Raw genomic sequence first — 14,154 nt, 5'->3', positions numbered from 1 at the left:
AATTTTGGTTGAAACTATTTGGTTCAATCTTACAGTGTGTACCATATCATTGCATGGAACCAGATTTGACATATAGTGGTTGTCTGCTTGTGTCTTGGATGATGGGCCGTCTTGTCTAGGTGTCTGAACAATTGCATTATTGGCGTAAAAGAATTTCCATAAGCTGCTAACAACACATTAAAACACTTGTAACCAATATGCAACAACGTTTTGTGATTGGCTGACTTTCATTTAGCCACAGCTCTACACATGAACTCTAGCTGTGGCAGTTCAGCAATAGTTTTGACTTTATGACTCACTTCAAAGTATCGACTTTTGTAAGACTATATGAGACCACACGTGTGTGTGTGTATAATAAGCTGAATGACAAATAATTAACATGTCAGATTACCAGATATTTAACATATTTTACAACGGTAATTTATTTTGGTAGTTATTACAAATTCCATTGATCCTTTAATTACTTTGAACAGTATAGTTAATTTGTGGACTGTTCTCAGTTGTGTGTTTTACACGTGCTGTCAGCTATGGTGGAAAGTTAACTTTTACTGTAGTTTGTTTAGAATGATATTAATTTTCACTGTAATGTTAAAACGACAACTTATCATGAAATGGCATTTATTATTGTATTCAGCTTATAAAGAATCTTTCCATTCAGTTTATTTTTAGTAAATTATTTTTATCACTATCTGTTGATTACTTTGGATTGGACTATTCTGGGTTACAGCAAGTTATTTTGCAATAGACGTTAACAGTTTCTTTATAACTAATTTTTGATACGAGGGTCGTGGGAAGCGGTAAGGCCATGGCCTGACCACTTTTTCATTGCTACAACTCAATATGACTACAGTTCAATACATTATTTTGTGTGCATGCAGTATCTGTAGTGAAAATGGCTCAAGATTCAATGTTATAGGTCTAAATTGTCAAACATTTTCTGGCGGAATGACCCCAGACCCCTTAGAAAACCGGTAGTGTGCTTTTCACACATCGTATAGCTATGGCAACGGCCTGACCACTCCAAAAATACATCCTATGCCAGTGTAATAATAGTATTCATACTTAAAAACATGTAAATTTAATATTTAGTTTGCTTGTAAACTTGAGGTACGGAGTTTCACAATCGTTCAGTATTACTGAACTGATTTTTAAAATGCGCCTAAAAGTAAACTAGTGGGTGTTCAAGAGTAATAATTTCCATGTGTTTTAATATTGTTACCCTGACAAAATCTTTTTTTTTAAAAAAAAATTCTGTTATTAGTATTATTTCGCGTTCCTTTACTCTTGTATGTACATGTAAATGTTTGGTTTGCTAAGTATGTATCAATATAGCCAAGCATCACTGCATTCAAAATACTCTAATTTGTTAAAGAACATTGTATGTATAAATAACAGATAAACGCCGATTTAAATAATCATTACGTACTTTTAAGTATGTATTATGAGTGCTTCATTAATTTTATATATATTTTACCAATTTTGATTACAATACCTTTTATATTTAAACTAAAAATCACCAGAATGTGATTTTTTTTTCTTCTTACCATTAGCACTTTTAAAGTGAAACGCTCGTTTCCAACCCACTTATCTAACCCGGATGTAGGCTCTTCACCTATCAACAATACTATAATTTGCAACAATAATAAAGACTTTATTCGCTATTTGAAATTTCTTCTTATAAGATACCTAGAATATCGCGTAATGTGGGAATCTTAAAAACTCTTACTCTTAAGAAGCAAAAATCGAATTGTATTAGTTCCATATCAGAACAAGTTTCTCTAGCACGCCCTATAAAAATATGACAATCTTTAACCCAAGCATTTTCGAGAGGTAGACCTTTCTTCCTATTGGTAAGTTGCCCCTGACTCTTATTTTTAATTGATTTTGTGTGCTTCCTTAAGATAATGAATTAGTAAGTCTCGCCTAAAATGCCAACGATATGCGAGACTAAAAGTGCACGTGATGATCCCTTATGACTCTCCATAAAGTACTTGATTTGGTTCAAGAATATTTAGTTTAATATAAAAAAATATCACAAGTAGCAGTGTAAAGTTCGGGGGGGGGGTAGAAACGGTACAATTTTTGCTTATTTTGAATTATTAATCGTACTCTTCCCAAGTTCATTTTTCCACCGGACTTTTCGTGTGCAAAGTTCGAGCAGCAGAGTGGTCCAATCATACATTTCACTAATAGGGGTCCGAGCGTAACGCAGTGGCCAGTATGCCAGATCATGTTTGCGTCCTGTTACCCCAAAAATAATTCTTTCCCCGCACTTTGAGATCATGGGCGCTTGATAAGGTGAGAGTTGGCGGCAGGTGCCGTTGAATAGATTCTTTCTTTTTAATCTCTTATTAGTGTAAATAACCCTTGATCAGCTTTATGAAAATATCCTAAAACAAATATTCACTAACAGATTGCGTTATTGGGAGTTAAATGTCCCTACCTCCCAGCCCCGCGAGGTTAAAATTAGGTGTTTGTAGTTTTATGGGATTAAATGTCATATTCTATTTCACTTTTGCGAGAGATGAAAAACAATCAATACATTTCATTTTCTGAACGTTTATTTTTAATTCGCTAGTACCAGGTCACTAGCAGTCACTTGACTTGTTTGTGCTCAAGACTGTCATTTTTTTGGTACTCGTTAGTCAAAATTGATCTTTTTCTAGTAGATGCATGAGTTAACTGCTCTTCCTTAGTGTAATAAAAGTTGTAATTATTAATCATAATCTCACCTAAATTTGTCTGTATTGTAGTGTGTGTTTTTATCTAGTCGGGATAAAGTTGAAAACAGAAACCAGCTATTACAATGGTTATGGTTATAGAACAAAATATCGGTGTTTTTTACAAATGAAATGTTTTTTGAAAAGTATTTTAAGATAAATTGTTGTTATTATCAGTGACGAATTCCCTGCCACTAACTCAGTTGATGATCTAGGACGGCGAGTAACCCCAGCTGAAGCAGAAACCTAATCTACGCTCACCTGTGTTTATCGCTGACTCGCGAAGTATCATTAGGTTACTGCCCAAACCAACAGAAAGTATCTTCTTGCATATAAAAAATTTACTCAACCCACAGATCTGAGAATTACCAACCTAATTTCGTATTATATTACCTTTCATGCGTGATATTTTCAATGACGTAGAGTACGGACGCTATTTCTGCACTTTTCTGCCCCTTTTTTGGTCAAGCTTAATTTCGCAAAATTTATTTATTTCAGTTAGCTATGGAATGTGAGGTTAGGGTATACTATGGGGAATACTACTTGCCCCATCATTTTTATTTTTTGACAGGCTATATGTTAATGTTATAAACATGACAGTTTCCGAATCAAAATAACAAATTTTCCGTATATATTCGAATAAGCAAAATACATATTTTTAAAGAAATCAAATTGTATTAAATATCGACTTAATGAAGAACCCACATTTAAATATTATTTTACAAACTGCAGTAGCACAACTAATTATATAACCATTGTATTGACAGTGGTAAAAAGTTGGGGCAAAACGTGCAATATTTTAAATTCATTCAAAGTATAGTATCTATTGGTTTATGTTCTCATTTAAGAATGTGGTTATTTTAAAGATATGTGATGGTAAAATATAATTTGACTATGTCCAAAGAAAAAAATGATATATAAACGTGTTCACATCTTTCACTCTTAGCTCTCTGTTTGTATCTGAAAGATGGATACTATTTTTTTTTTTTGTCTTATTACAGACTTGTACAATTTAATATTGAAGTGAAATTTATATGCATTTGTTTATGTAATTCGTGATTGTTTTTATACAAAAGAAAAGATATTGAAATACGGTATTAGTATATTCTTGGATGAAGACAAAAGCCGACAAGTAACTATAATTTGCGAAAGTTTCAAGATTTCTACTATGCTATTTTCAAAAGTACTAATATTGAGAGTGCACTATTAATCATTTCTACTAAGTAAGCACTGTTCACTATAGGTCTATCCCACTGAAATACTTGTAAATTATCATGCATTTTTGACGATACCAGTAAATAATTAATTTATGTTTGGCGCCTGTCATTGGATTTTTTTTTATTATTATTATTAGTAATTGTCATTGTTGCGATTTTGTTCTGCATGCAGATACAAGTTCATGTGAACAATAGTTTTAATGTTGCCCGTCCACTCTTGTCTTACGAAGCTCTAAAAGTCGCGGGCTTAAGGCTGTGAAAGATATTGTTTGTTCGAGTTATTATGAGATAAATTAAGAAACGATATCTTGAAGTTTTGGGGATTAGTATTTGTTTTATAAGTAAGCGTTAAGTACTGGAAAATAGTCGTTGAATAAGTTCGTGATTGTATAATCACTTCAGTAGGCTTGCCCAATGGCTTTAAATAATAAAAATGATATATTAACATGATAATTTAAAAAATCCAAGGAAGTATGCCACTCTCCTACCATAAATGGAAATTCGGCAAAATGAAAAATAAATTGTCATGCGAATCTGTATCATATACTTACATAAAAGAATAATCAGGAGCGCAACGACCATTTATAATAAAGTATGGCATTATATGAAAGTTAAATTGGAAAACACCCTTGATCTTTGATTTAATAAACTTCGAAAAGGATCCTACGATTATGATAACATTCAAACTAACACAAGAAAATCTGTGGATTTTGCATTTCAAAGGTTTGCAAGATAAGAAAAGACACTTTACAAATGTCATGCATAACACTTAGAAAGAACAGAATTATAATTTATAACAAACAGAAAAGAAACGTGCAAATTATAAAATAACTGCTAGGTTACTTTGATAGGAAATATGTCGGAATCTAATCTACATCCTAGAAAAGGAAGCTCATTACGAGTGGGTACAAGATATTCTCCGTACTTTAAACTGGTGCATTATAACAGTAACAATTAATCTCATAGTGCGAGTTGTAGGGTGCTACTGACTGTAGTTCAAAATGAGGAATGGCAACAGGTAGCCCTCATAACTTTGCCCTAAATACAAAATGCAGTTGAGTTGACTCATCACTAAGTTTCACCTATATGTCCAACATTAGCACAACCACAGGTAGGTCTGATGGGTAATGGCCCGCTCACCAAGTCAGATCCTGGATGATGGTTCCTGCATCCTAATACACTTGTATTTTATTTCATAACTGGACACCATAATTCTAGCTATCTTTCGAAGTTTAGATATGTGACATTGTTGCTTCGAACAATGCACAGCACGTACTTGCCTGTTATTATTAGACATAAAAAAAGAAACTTTAATATATTTAAAAACTCAATATTTAATATATATAATGTAGACAATAAAACTATCTAAACAGTTGAGTTAATATTTACATGAAAAAGAAGGACTGTGTTAAAGAGTAAAATAAAATTAAAACGATAAGAGAGCAAGATATGGGTGCTCAAGCCTACAACGTCTTACATTTATATCACACTTCACTGCCTGCAGACAGTTGTAGAAATGAGAGAGAAAAAATGTCCTACCCTTTTAAGTTAGCATTCCAGCAAAAGCTTAAATGAATAAGGTAATATTATTTTTAGTATATCCTTTAAATTTTGGAGTAAACTTTCTTCAACGGATACAGAAGGATTACAATACCGTTCTATTAATAAATTCATACCTAAAATTATATCTTTCAAAGGAATTGTCGTATATAAAGTAGTGAAATCAAACGTTTGTATAATATTAACTTGTCTACAATTACTTAAATATTCTAAAATAGGTTATTTTTGATTATCCAAAATTATGTTTATTGATGCTGCAACTTATTTTCAGTTCACTCAAATAAAATATTGAGTAATTTACTTAATAAAATGGCTGCTTGTTGAATAATTATTTTCACCGAGCTGGAAATAAATATAAATTTTATAGGACATTTATGTAACATAGGTATAGCATACAGAAAAAATAAGTCCAAAAAGAATTTGATTTGGAATAAGTTTTTTTATAAGCTTTGATGACATTAATAATTACTGTATCTTTAGATTGGTTAATCAGTTTAAATGTTTGGGTACTATTAATTTCTTTATCATAGGTTGTGCATAAAACTTTTTACAAAAACCCAAAATTACAATTAGCTTTATCTGTGAGAACAATGACATATTTTTCTTGCAATTATTGGATGGATCTTATTTAAAAAAAACAAAACATATTTACTAGAAATGTTTGAAAATTTATTTGAGAAAGATTCAATTTTGCTTTTTTAATTACATAAAACTTCCAATCTAAAAACCATCCAGGTGGATAAGATGTAATACAATTAAGCTTTAAAATGTACTCTCATTAATATTGTTTTAGAATATCTTACTTATCACATTTTGTGGCAGTTATCTATTTAGATCCTTTAAGAATTTCACGCAATAATTTATCTTCTACAATTTCTAAATTACCAATAATGATATGTTTATGAGAAGTATCAATAAATATTCTACTTTTATATTACATAGTAAAGTATTTGCTTAATCCACATCTAAATTATTTAAGAAATTCTTATAATTATGCAACTGGTCCATATGGAATTTCATATTTAGAACTAATATTATGTTTCAAGGTTTTACAAGGAAAAATGTCTTTTTTTTCTTTATAGGTTGATTAAAAATACTAGGAATTTGTAAATTATTAAATATTTTATTTTTAAGATTAATTACCAAATATGAAGCTTTTATTTTATGTTTATTTTTCTCACGACTTTATAACTTTATAATCTATATTTCATTATATCTAAAAGTAGATGTTGAAAATTAATTTTTTTAATGATTTTAATTAATTCCCATATTTTAGGAAGATTAAGTTGATACACTTTCAAAAAAATGATTTTCATACATTAGTGCTGGAATAATAAATATCAAAATTCTTGAAAAATCCAATCCATTTTATTTTTTCCTATCTCTCTTTTTTTTATAAGAAAAAAATATTGGTAATAGAGTTATCATTACTTAAAGTTATAGCAGAAGTATTATTGAAATCTTGATTGAATCCATAATGATATGTTTTTAATTTCAGAATATAAAAATGTTTAGATTTCAGTCTATTCATTTCTTCATCAACAATTTCTAAAATAATTATTATAACAGGAGTAGTAGTTTCGTATGGTGTTTCTCACATCTCCAAATTCTTTTGGAGGTGAGTATCCGGGAGTAGGACTGGCGTCCTAGTCCGGACACTGAGTGAGTATGTTTTGGTGTGACAGGAATTCGAACCCGTGACCTGCAGATTGCCAGTCGAATACCCTAACTACCTGGCTGTAACTAGAGTAAAAGGGATGAACTTTAAAATGTTTTAATTCTATGGAACTTATTTCATTGTTTCTGTTTTGAGATATATGCACATTTATGTGTATATGTAATGGACTTGAAGTTGGACCAACATACTGCATATTACATTCACTACGAATTAATAGATAAACTACATTTTTTATTATGTATCTGCAGAGAAACATACTGTTGCGTATCTGCTTGTTTGTTAATTTCCCGTATAAATTCTTTCCGAGAAACTTCAGCGATACATGTCCTTTCTTAATTAAAACTAGTTTATTCTTTCTCGATACAACTTTGTTATACACAGAATTTCCACAGTCAATACGTTTGCAATCTCGATAACAAAACATACACTTTATATTACCGTCACTACCGCTCGCTTGACTCAGTTCTCTGTCTCTATATCTATCTATCTGCAATTATATCTCGCTTTATTTGCCGGGCTTATATACTCAAAAAGAGGACGCCTGGAACAGACTAGGAAAAGTCATGATCCTTCTAGAAACTCCAGCGCGCATGCTTCCATCGTCGCGTTACTTCCGCTGTCGTAACAATACTGTTTTTCTGTTGTTTCAAACACTTTTCAATTGACTGCCATTCCTATATTTCCCAGTGGATCAAATTTGGTCTAATATGCTCAGACACCTTTTCCATTTTTTTGACTCGGGCCTTTTTAAGGTTTCTGTACAGTCACATTTACAGCAATCAAGGTGAAAATTCGCACAAATATATACATTTTCATGTGCCAAACATATTGATATGCATAACAGTTGGATTTGCCCATTTTGAGTCTTTTTAGGAGGATCATAGATCACAAAAAAGCATAATTTTGGAGGCTTTGGTCAATTACTTGGCCATGTTTTCACCAATTTACATGGGATTTAGTATATAGCTACTTCTCTACAGTCCCACACATTGACAAACAAAAATAGTGGACTTGCTCATTTTTAGTAATTATAGAGGAGGTTAAGATGTGACAAAAAACGTAATTTTTTTTTTTTTACAATTACCCAACTGTATTTCAGCCAATTTACACGGGATTTGGTACAAAGGTACTATTTACATGTCCCATACATATAGATACAAAAATGTGGGATATGCCCATTTTAGGGGGGGCGGGCAAAAGGTTAAATAGACCCATAATTTTAGAGGTTTTGGTCAATTATTTAGTCATATTTTAACCAATTTACTGGGCTTTAGTACAAAGATACTCATTGCAGGTCCCAAATAGAGATACAGACAATTTTGGAATTTTTGTTCTATCTTTCAGCAAGGAAAGCAAAATTTGGAGCTTTTGTGAACTATTCATGTGTACGTGAACCAAGATACATGGGATTTGGTACAAAGATACCTTCTTGCAGGTCCTAAGAAGCAATATAGACAGTTTTAGATTTTTCACAGTTTCTCTGGTTTCAAAACTAGCCATGTTGGGATTGTGTGGCAGTCATATTGCATTCGCCTGCAAATGTTGGCCTTTTAAAAAATGAATTTGTATGTACAATAAGATGAAAAGAATTAAAAGCAGGACATGTGAGACATCTTTTGCCATTACATTTGCGGAAACATAGCAACTATAATTAGCTAGTTGGGTCAAATGACAGCTGACACATTTTTCTTTAACCTAAATAACTGTATCTATTATTTGGGTATAGTTTAGTTGTAAGAGGCAATAACATTTAACTAATAAAAAACAAAAAGACTGTAAGATCAAACAATGTAATGGGAATGTGTGACATGTCGGCAACAAATCACATTCAAGTTTTTACTACTATAATGGGGGCTGGAATGCCAATTTCAGGAGGTGAGGTTTTCTTACCACACTCAATGGTAGGACCTTTACTTTCTCATTTCTTTTCTTCTGAGAGCAGTCACCTTCCCACAACTGTCTGCTGACAATGAAGAGTGATATAAGACATTGTGAGATTGGGAAGCCATATCTTGCTCTCTTATTTTTTTTCTTACTTTACTCTTCTATCTTTACATGCGAGATGTTGTGAACAGAGGTTAAGACTGATAGATGGCGTATCGCCATTGCTACGTGAGTTGTACTTCTTCATTCACCTCCAAAAACCAGAACACATTTTATATTCCACATTATACCTGTGCCCTGGTTATTTTGGTTAAGAGTATATTTATAGAATCCTGGTTTTAAAATAATATTGATTTGCTACTGATTCATCTGTATGCTTCTATAGATCTGTTTGATAACTTTGTGGTACCAAAACCTTCTGTTTCATCAAAGTTTAAAATAACAAAAGGAAGAGTGCTCTGGTATGAAACATTGTGAACTAAAACATCTATTTATTATTTAGCTATTTTTTGGTACACATTTTTTTTCTTTTTTGTTTTGTATTTTTATTTCAGTACGAATTCTTTCCTGTTTTATTCTCATATATTACTGTATTTCTTGTCTTTATGTGCATTACATTAGAAACTATTCATTCCCTTTAATCTAGGATACTTATTAAACTTTTAGAACAAAATTAAAAATTTCAAACAAAAGTACTTTATTACAGCCTGAATTTTTATATACAAAATTATATACACAGAATTCAAGATTCACAAAATCTTCTGACTAGTGGAAGAACAGTTACAATAAGTGCTGATCCATGAAAAAATAACAAATTAACAAAAAAACTTTCTAAACATCCTGTTTTGAAAGATTTAAATACATGTTACAAAAAAAGTCATACTTTATAAGAATTATTGCTGGCCCCCTATTTAGATAGTAAAATACAACAGTAATCATAATATCCTATGCTAGCCATTATCCTTGTTAATTTATTTGATGATCCCATATATTTCTACAAATGCCTCTCTTTAGATGCTTCTTTGGTATAAAAAAAAATCAATAAAGGACACTTTGTGAAGAGATGATAAAATTGAGCAGTTCTGTACATATATATATGTATATATTTATACACAAGACATCCAAGTGCAGTTAACTTAATATTCTAAAACATTTAAAAGAATTGGGCTGGAATTAATTTTTAACACACACATCTTAGTCAAAACCAGGCATACTTATTTTCTCTCCCTATTTGTGCTTACATAAGAGACAGTAGCAGATCATTGTGAAATTTAACCATGATGTATGTGTTTCGATGCTGTACAGGTTTCAAGTAAGTTTTCAAAACTACTACTACAACTTGGTATAATACAAATATACCAGTAGCTATCAAGCCTTATAAGTTATCACTTGCTCTATGTACTGAGATTGAGTACATTTTTCTTTTAATAATTAATTTTTTTTTCAACAACCTGGTAAATGAAATGAAACTATGGGAAACAAAAATGAATGCACAGTAATTCAAATAATATTTAGTTTTGTATAGAATTGTAGTTAATACATCTCCTGAAACATACTTAACTAAGGTAGTAGTAATTTTACTGAATTTTATCTAACAGACAAGAAAGGGCTACTCTCTAAGGACCATCAATCAAATATTATTAAAAAACCATTCAGTAAATCTTCGAAGCTGGGCCGATGTGGACAGAGATTCCTCTTGTAACCTTAGGTTTTCTTCCTGAAGATGCTTCACTTGCTCCTCCAGAGTGGCTTTTTGACCTTGTTCCTACGTGACAAAAACTTGAGTTTATTGTACGAGTTAACATGTATGAATTAATACAGGCACTCTACGTGTACTTACATAAGTAGTGATACTGTTCAAATAAATCATTACAGGCTTAATATCCTTCAGATCAATAGCCAAAATAATAAACTATCTTAAAACAAATATGCACATGTATTTTTACAGTAACTATTGTATTGGTCTCTTTTTAGCTTTGGCAAAAATGTTAATATAAAACTAAGGCTTTTCACTTATAATGCTTACTCAGCAGTTACAATTAACAGAAATCTGCTGTGCCATGATCATTTGAGTAAAACTCTCATGTTTCTGTATTTTATTGTACAATTTTACAAATCTTGAGAATTTTGAAGTAATTTTACTAATGAAAGTTTTAGAATAGTTTTGTGAAGATAGTTTACCAATACTAAATTAGAAATGTTTGAAGTACATTTACTAGAATGATAAATTTGTACAAGGAAAGGTTTCAATTATTGCTATTAGGAATGATTTAATGGATTCTTTCTAGGACGATTTGATGTAATCTTGATAACTAAATATTAAAGTTGATGTGAACTTAGAAATACTAAATTATTTCTGAACAAATTTTGAATTACTCTTTCACAAGTATGTGCATCAAGTATGGTTGCTATTATTAGTTTTAATTTTAATAAGTAAAACAAATTAAAAGCACAATGTTTAAACAAAAGTTATTTAGAAATATCAAAAATTTACCCACAAGCACTTTAAAGCTGTAAAGTCATCACCAATTATTAAACTTAGACCAACAAACACATTGAAAAGTTAATGTAATCAGGTTTCAAGCTACTTCAGAATGTAGAGAAAGATACAAACTCTTTCCATGAAATACTTGTATAATTTGTACATTTTTATAGTTTGTGACATGATCAAAAAGAGTAAATTAATTTATATACTACAGAGACATTTTCAGAGAAGTAGAAACCACCCTTGAAAATAATTTGAACTATAGGTTTTGGAACTTGTGCAGTTTTGCACAAATCCACGACATAGTTCACTGTTTTGACAACTAAGATTTTATAAAAGAACTAGATTCATATCTGATTTCACTAGTTTCAGGAATGTAAAAGTCTCAGCTTATTGAATGTAACTTTATACCTTGGCTAGATCCTGTTGTAACTGATTTATCTTAGCTTCCAATTCTTGAAGTTGGTATGACCCTCCCAAGGCACTACAAGAAAAAAATAGGAACAAGTTGTTTTAAAAGAAACACTCAAGGCCATTTTTAACAATATTTGAAAAAGCCCACTCCACAACTTATTTATTTTGATCACAGACAAGCATTAATGTATCTAGTAATAATTATTTTTAGTTTCTTGTATAATTTAGAAAAATTTCTCTACCTTCATCTATTTGGCAGATGTGATCATATTACTCAGGTTTATATAGTTAAAAATACTAAATTAAAAGTTCCTCATAAAATCATGGAATTAGTTATTCATATCCTAATACATATCTAAAAGTTACCTTGGTATAATTAAAGCCACAACTCGAATTCTGATACCAAGTATGTATTATTGTACATTTCCAAGCATCTAAAAGAACACAGCTTTATTTAGGAAGGCTTAAACAGAATATAAAAATAAAAGACAGTTATTTATATAAACCTTACTCGTACTTCAGACATTTTTATTGATGATATATAATAATATTACCCACAAATTTTGTGCTCTAAAACGTGCTGAAGAGTGAAGAGTTTTGTGTGGAAAGATTATGAATAAAGAATATTATAATGTTTAGATTCATGGAAAAATTTGCTAACAAAGAATTTTTACTTTGATTTGATATGTGTGGCCATATTAACAAGTTACTACATTTTATCTTACAAGAGATGTTTACTTTATTGATACTTTTGCTGTACTCAAGATTTCAATGTGTTCTCTTTATTATTGTACACATAAAAGCTTTTCTTTTTAACCCTAGCATTACCAATGTGGTCCATTTGAATCTCACTGGCTTTTTAAATATATTTTATTAAACTATTTATGCACCAAGCTGCACGTGACTTTGTTGGTTACAGGGTCCCTAATAACATACAAGTCATACAAAAATTTAAACAAAGATAACAATATTGCAATTAATTCCACTATAATTATTACTGGGGACTTCTATATATTTTACAGAGAAAAAGAGCTATTTAGTAATTCTACATTCACTATAAAGAACTGACCAAAAACGAATTTGATCAGTTCTTTATAGTGAATGTAAAATTACTCAATATGATGAAATATCTGGACCCCACCAGTAGTCAACAGTATAAAAATAAGTTAGTAATTTGAGGATCAATAAAAACTGGTTATAAAATTCAAAGGCCCTTTTGCCAATAAGAGTTTCAAGCTTTTTATTTTTATGTACAACTTCACTAACATTATTGCCTGAACAAAAAAAAAATCATTTTTTATAAAGAAAGGTTTTAATGTACTACCAAATTACTTAAGCTCAAACAGTAAAAACTATGCTGTAAGTTTCACTATTATTAAGTTGAGATCAAAATCCACAACACAGGTTATTCATACATACATAACTTTCTTCAAGGAATTTATGAGCTACAAGCTAGACCAACAGGAGATCAAATTTTGCACTCAGCTTGCCATGATGGTAGTCCAGTAACTGTTATAACCTGATCAATATATATATGAGCCTCCTGTCACAGCAAGCCAAGTTCAAGATTCTGTAGGCTTAGCTTATAACGCTTTACATAAAAGTTTATGTATATGTAATTGTGGAATAGTAATTGATATTCGTTAGTTGAATTTCCTGCAAAACCATCCCTAATTTTAAATGTGATAAACTAGAGAAAAAAGCTAATCAACAACACTTAACACCAACTCTTGTGCTACTCTTTACCAATGAATAATGGAATTGACCATCACATTATAATGCCCCACAACTGAAAGGGCTAGCATGTTCAGTGATGGGGGTTTGATCCTGCAGATTGTGAGTCAAGCACCATAACCAAAAGGGCATGCTATGTCAGTTACGGATGACTTTTTACTCCTCATAAATTTCAAACAATGGTATTTCTGAATCGACTATGAGAAAACAGATATTTAGATAAAAAAATTACACATAACCAATAGCTGGATTAGATGTTCTTGTACTTTAAGAGCTAGCCATGGGAAACACAAATTACACTTACCTTGCACTTTTTCCAAGTTTTTCACTGAGTTCTTCCAGCCAACTTGCTTTGTTTTGCAAAGGTGGCCTTACATCTGAGAGTATATGAAAAAATAAAAAAAATAACTGAGATACATTAACCTAAGGATGTATGTAATTAAATGCCTGGATAATACCCAT

At 30.9% G+C, this 14,154-nt stretch overlaps 1 protein-coding gene across 4 annotated transcripts in view; it reads right to left on the bottom strand.

Annotated features, from left to right (window-relative positions):
* Window positions 1-7,771: 7,771 nt before the first annotated feature.
* Window positions 7,772-14,154, bottom strand: part of LOC106478304 (signal-induced proliferation-associated 1-like protein 2) — an 84,445-nt gene continuing 78,062 nt past the window's right edge. For 3 of the 4 annotated variants that reach the window (XM_013938837.2, XM_022381936.1, XM_022381929.1), the window contains 3 exons: window positions 13,997-14,069; window positions 11,956-12,028; window positions 7,772-10,824 (listed from right to left, as the gene is read on the bottom strand). In XM_013938837.2, coding sequence (XP_013794291.1) covers window positions 10,690-10,824; window positions 11,956-12,028; window positions 13,997-14,069 — 281 coding nt within the window. In that variant the 3' untranslated portion in view covers window positions 7,772-10,689. The remainder of the gene's footprint in view (window positions 10,825-11,955; window positions 12,029-13,996; window positions 14,070-14,154) is intronic. The other variant, XR_002609876.1, reaches the window with a different exon arrangement.

The sequence above is a fragment of the Limulus polyphemus genome, unplaced genomic scaffold (assembly GCF_000517525.1).
Source record: "Limulus polyphemus unplaced genomic scaffold, Limulus_polyphemus-2.1.2 Scaffold10, whole genome shotgun sequence".
Classification (NCBI taxonomy): Eukaryota; Metazoa; Arthropoda; class Merostomata; order Xiphosura; family Limulidae; genus Limulus; species Limulus polyphemus.
This window is presented reverse-complemented; position numbering and strand designations above follow the sequence as displayed.